Source organism: Rhea pennata, chromosome 17, assembly GCF_028389875.1.
Source record: "Rhea pennata isolate bPtePen1 chromosome 17, bPtePen1.pri, whole genome shotgun sequence".
Lineage (NCBI taxonomy): Eukaryota > Metazoa > Chordata > Aves > Rheiformes > Rheidae > Rhea > Rhea pennata.
Window position 1 is genome coordinate 11,418,874 of NC_084679.1, and position 5,727 is coordinate 11,424,600.

Here is a 5,727-nt window from a genome sequence, read left to right on the forward strand (position 1 = left end):
AGAAACTAAAGAATAGCATTAAACAATTTTGAGTTTTTATTATTACTATTTTTTTTAAAGAGAGGGTAATCTGAGCTGTTGTGGAAGCATCTTATAAGACCTTGCAGCAGATACTTACCTTGAATTATACAGAAAATAAGAACGCATTGTGCCAGCCTTGTTCAGCTTGTTGACAGCAGTAAACACTATTATACAAGTTTCAGACTAGAAGAGCATCACAAAATGCAAGCCTGATGTATTAAAAACAACAAAATCACTCAACAGACTGCAAATAAAGGACATTTTATTTCAAGTGGATACAGTGATATATGCTAACGAATGAGCACATCTCAGGTATCACCACCTAGCAAAGCTGGTGGGTGTCAACAGAACATATTTAATGTCACCTAATCAACCCACCTCCGGAGATCCTGGGAGTCAGCAAGTGACCACCACAAGCCAACACTTCAGCTTTCATTATGAAGTTCATGGTAGAGCATTAAGATGGGACTCTGTTCCCCTTTGTGTTAAAGCCCAATAACAAGAGTCTAAGTGCGTGGAACAGTTTCATAGTATACAGATTCAAAATGGACTTCATGTTCATTTTAAGATAGTCTGTCTCAAAATAGCCTGTGAAATTCAGAAACCTTTACATTAAGGCAGGTGGAGGGGAAGAAGTTCTGTGAAGACAACAGATGTCCTCTCTCTCTCTCTCACAGTAAGAGTTAGAGCTAAGCTTATTAATGAAGAGCTCCAGAAACTACCAACAGACAGGTCATACGCATATAGACCAGCATACTTTTACTTGCTAGTGCTTTGTGCACAGGCACTTTCAGAGGGGATAGTCAGATCAACTGCAGTCAGGCAGGCTTCTCTTCTGAGTGAATAGGGATTTGAGGAATACTAGGCTTCTGCAAGAAAAGTTTAAATATCATTACTAAATTCCTTTAAGTGCTCACTTTAAGGCAGAAATGCAGCCTTCAGGAAAGCACTACTGTTACATGAATAACATATGGCTCATGCCCTATTTTGAAGTAAGGTTTTGCAAAAACCTGTCTCTGTGAATCAATTTTGGACAAGCTTCTGTAGTTATAGCTAAGTCCTCAAGAAAAGCCTTACTGAAACCTCAATTAAAGCATAAGAAAGCATTGTTTTTATAATTAACATCAAGCACAACTTCAACAAACTTTAAGTTTCTAATGCAAATCTTTATAAAAATTTTGATAAATTTCCTTCTGTGATCATGATCCTAATAATCAGTGCTCAATGCTTTATTTACAAACAATGAAGCAAGTTGATGCTTTAGCTGAACTTCCATGTCTGCACACAAGGGAAAGTCTTCACAGCATCAGAGCAAGAATAGATATTTGACACATGCACAAACTGACAATTCATCACAGAAGTAGAAGATTAGACACAGGAGTGTTGAATTTTAACATTGCAACCATTTAAGTCAGCAATGAGAATAACCACACTATATTTTCAGCAAAATAAGCTAAAGTTTTAATGAAATTTGGTATCCTGCAGATCATCTTGTGATCTACACGATGATGCGTTAGTGTCAAGACTAAAGCTAGGATCAGTCCTGGGTCTTGTTCAAAAGATTAATCTTTGTATAGTCATATTTAATGGATAACCATTAATATGGTTCTTCTCCAATACACCTGCACTACTTTTGAATTCACAATTGTTTTTTGAGGACAAATTTGAAATTCTGTCAATGAACCTCTGTCCCCAGGTAGGAGGGGAAAAACAAACAAAGCAGCAAAAGGGATGAGAATCAAATCTTAGACTTAAGGCTAGAATAGCTTATCAAATATTTAAGTTATGCACATTCCTAGTGAAAGTTCCTCTCTGTATCCAAAGGGAAAATATGAAATACAGGAATATAAGCTCAGTGTACAGCTCTTAATATGGACCTATATATTGTAGGTCCGTACGAAGCAAAAGTAGTGCTTTTTCTCAGGAAGTTGCCACCGTTTGGCTGTATGCTCCATAAACACAACAGCTAATAAAGACTTTAAAACACATGACTTAAAAATTCATCATCGAAAGTACCTCCTACTTTTTGTTTAGGGAGTGAATGACAATAGGATCTAGCAAGAGAAAGGAAGTATGATCTTTTAAAACTCAATTCATCATACAAAAAGATTCAGTGAAGCCAAATCTAAGTACCAAGCCCTCTACTTTCCAGACAAAGCAGTTACAAGCCTGATAATAACATACAATATATGTATCTCAGCTCTAAAAAGAAGCCAGAATTTCGATATGTCCAAGAGGAGTTCTGTCATACAACAGCAGACAATGTTTTTGTCAGAAATATTTATTTAATTAAACAAAACTTAAACCGATGCACATGTAGCCAAGTTAACACTCCCTAATAAGACAAGCCTGTCGGTCAAGACCAAAGTTATCTTCGCTTCTGGAAAATGTTGCCACGGCCCATACCACGGCCTCTTCCTCTTGCAGCCACTGAAAAGAAAACATTTGGGATGACATGAATTTGATATAACTGCATCTTTATCTTGGCAGCTGAGAAATAAAAACGTAAATGATTCTCAAAGTCTCTTGCTTAGCAGCAAGGAAACGAGGCTACAGCGCAGAGTTCAGAAGTTGTGTTCTGTGAGAAGAACCAGGACTAATGGTTTCACAGTCTTGTCACTTAAAACAATGCAGCGTATACTGAGAATGAAATATTAACACACTCTGTATATATTCCAATCTGACTTACAAACCTGTACCACAGGCGATTTGTATCATGGTACAGTTGCTGTGCCAGAGATTTCACTGATGTTGAAAACCTTGCACTAAGATTTGAAACAGAATTCAACATGTTCCAGTAGGTATTACACCTCCACTCATACTCACTGCGCTTGCTACAGTTAACAGAGGACTTTGCAGCCCACAAGTATTACTCAAACTTGTTATAACTACACCACTCACATAAGAAAAACGCTAGTGAGGGAAAACTGCAGAATGGCTAGCAGTTACAATAGCCCGATTACTTAAGTATTATCTTAATATATAAATCTATTTTTCTACAAAAGCTCAAGAACACTTTCCTCCTTCTCTAAGTGGTCTAAACAGCTAGCGACCACATTCTCCGGAGAACACCAAAATGAAGACGTATGCAAAGCCAAAATGAAGACGTATGCAAAGCCTCAGTATAACTAACAGGACAGCTTACTGCATGTAAGTTATCTTCACATCAATATTGCTCATTTTGACAACAACTGAGAAGTTTGAAGACAAAATATACAGGGAGGAAACACTCCAACAACATTGGAACCACTAATTATTCTGCATCTTATGTTATCTTCTTCCTCAATGATACAGATAAGAACTTTCCTGTTCCTCCATAGCAAAATGCTAAAGGTGATATAGGGGGAAGGGACCCATAAACAAGTGACACTCACCTTGAGCTTTGAGAATAGCTGCTTTTCCTCGCCCAGCCCCAGAACCCTGGTTTTTATTCTTCATGCTCTTTAACATAGGAGCATTCTTCAACATATCTGGCAAGATGAGAAACCGTATCTTGCTACCTCTGATGTAGACCTGTTCAAGCTGTGCCACTCTGCCATCTCTGTACGTCACTGTTATGTTAGACATCTGCAAAGCAAAAGATCAGTCAATGTTTACAGAGGCCTCCAACGCAGTTTAGTATTCCCATTTCTCTCTCCTTCAGGATTCTGACTCAGACTCCTCTGAGGGAAAGCTATCTGGGTCAAGTACTAGTCATTTCAACAGAAAGCCTTTCTAGGTCTGTTTTGAGATTTTGGAGCAAGTATAGACTTTTCAGAAATTGCAGCAAGTTGGTAGGCTTGCACCATGAGAACATCAATTAAGTAGGCACAAAAAACAAAGCATGGTAATCATGATTATTTTAATTATAAAAAGCGACCTCTGTACATGCAGTTTCTCTCACTTAAATTTTAGTGTTTCCTTACTACATAATCAGAGTAACTTGTATCTGATTTTCTTGGCTGACTACAATATGGTAGGCAATTGATTCAGGGTAATACACTTAAGTGAGATACAGCAACAAGAGCAGATGAAATACATAGCTTGCTTACAAGATAGTGCTAAGGAACACACAGCCAGGATTCAAGTATCAAAGCCAAGTACTTCCTTCTAGACTGAGGTTGTTGTGACACAAGGTATCCAGGACCATTTGCACATAATGCTAAGCCTATTACCAGTCAAGCAGGCCCAACATTTTTTTTTTCTGTCCAGTCTGAGCCAAAACAAACTCTTAGAGAAATAAAACATAGCTCTGTTTTCTCACATTAAGTCGCTTTTAATAAAGCTTTACTTGTCTTAAGCATTAAGGAAGCATTTTGATTTGAACAATATGATTTCTATCTAAATATCAAACAAATTTAAGCCTTGTTAGGATGCCTGAAATAAAAGCTTCCATTGCTCAACTGAAGCCTTTTTTAATCTTAAGCCCAGAGCAATAAAGGGAAAAACCCAAGCAGAAATACTGTTCATAGAACAAAATCTTAGAAGATCCAAACGCTACTGACAGGTCTTCCCAGTCCTACTCTAAACACAGAAAGAATAAGCTCTGTCCTCTTTGGAGCAATCAGCAATCCTGAGTTCATTTCACTATGGCAAAGGCATGCAGCGACAGGTTTTTTATAATAACACAGAAAGCAACAGCCTTTATATCAAACTACTGATAAGCTAGTGATCGGCCATGGCTGGTACAGGAGGGTCAGCCCCCCTTCCCCCAGCGGGGGCAGGTGTACCTGGCAGTTCATGTTGTCTTCAGCTTCGATAAGCTTGCCCCGGTAGACTTCTCCTGTGTTGGTCTCGCATGTCACGATGTGGCCTTCCGCCTCGTGCAGGACTTTAATGGGCACCCCGATCGACATGTCTGCAGAGCTGCGGCTCTACCCTGCGACAAGGAAAAGCAAAGGAAGCAGTCTTTGAAGTTAAGTTCTCCCTATACAGGCCAGGGGCTTCTCAAGTTTAAAGGCCTGAATTTTTTTCTCTTTTGACGAGAAATGCCCCGTGCTTTGGTGAAACATTAATAAGGCTCCTCCACGGAGGCGGCTAGAGGGAGAAAACACTGAAGCATCAGCGGGAATTCTCTGCCGGCAGAGGGAAGGAGAAACGACCCCAACGCCGGGGAGGGGGGCGCCGGGGAGGGGGGCGCCGGGATCGCCGCACCGCGGCCGCTCCCGAGCGCGGCGGCCCGCGGGCAGCGCAGCCGCGTGCGGGGCGCGGGGCCCGGCCCACCCCGCGGCCCCGCTCAGGCGCTCCCCACGGCTACGGGCCCCAGCGCAAGAGCCCCAGCGCTCCCGGCTCCGGCCCGGCTCCGGCCCGGCGCCGCCGCGGCCGCCGCTGCTCACCGCCCGCAACCACCTCAGCCCGGGCCCGCGCGCAGCCCCTAATGGCCTCCTCCAGCTTCCCGCCGTGCACCGCGCCGGAAGCGGAAAGCGGCCCTCGGGGGGAGCGGCGCCTTCCCGCCCCGGCGCGCGGGGCCGGCCGGGCCGCGGCGCCCTGGCACGATGGTTCCGCCGCCGCCGCCGGCCGCGGAGGGGCTGCCGCAGGCGCGGCCGGCGCCGCCCGGGCTGCCCGCGGGCGGCCCCGGCACCCGCCCGCCGGGCGAGCCGCCCCTTGTCCCGCCGTGCCGCGCCGCGCCGCGGCGCCCCGCGGCCAGGCCGCGCTGCCCCGCCCCGCCCTGCCCCCGCTCCGCGGCCGGGCGGAGCCAGCGCCGCGCCAGGCACGCCGGGCCCCGGG

The 5,727-nt window shown here is 44.3% G+C and overlaps 1 protein-coding gene across 1 annotated transcript; it reads right to left on the reverse strand.

Annotated features, from left to right (window-relative positions):
- Window positions 1–266: 266 nt before the first annotated feature.
- On the reverse strand, window positions 267–5,443 carry SNRPD3 (small nuclear ribonucleoprotein D3 polypeptide). The gene is made up of 4 exons (XM_062589984.1): window positions 5,337–5,443; window positions 4,731–4,879; window positions 3,396–3,588; window positions 267–2,451 (listed from the first exon to the last, which is right to left on the reverse strand). Exons 2-4 carry the CDS (start codon window positions 4,854–4,856, stop codon window positions 2,390–2,392), a joined length of 381 nt encoding a protein of 126 aa, XP_062445968.1. The 5' UTR covers window positions 4,857–4,879; window positions 5,337–5,443; the 3' UTR covers window positions 267–2,389.
- Window positions 5,444–5,727: the final 284 nt, after the last annotated feature.

Excerpts from the sequence above, each read along its gene's own strand:
- SNRPD3 (XM_062589984.1), bottom strand. The coding sequence starts at position 4,856 with ATGTCGATCGGGGTGCCCATTAAAGTCCTGCACGAGGCGGAAGGCCAC. Across the intron at positions 3,589-4,730 it reads AAGACAACATGAACTGCCAG|ATGTCTAACATAACAGTGAC; the intron begins GTACACCTGCCC and ends TTTGCTTTGCAG. Across the intron at positions 2,452-3,395 it reads AGCTATTCTCAAAGCTCAAG|TGGCTGCAAGAGGAAGAGGC; the intron begins GTGAGTGTCACT and ends TTTTCTTTTCAG.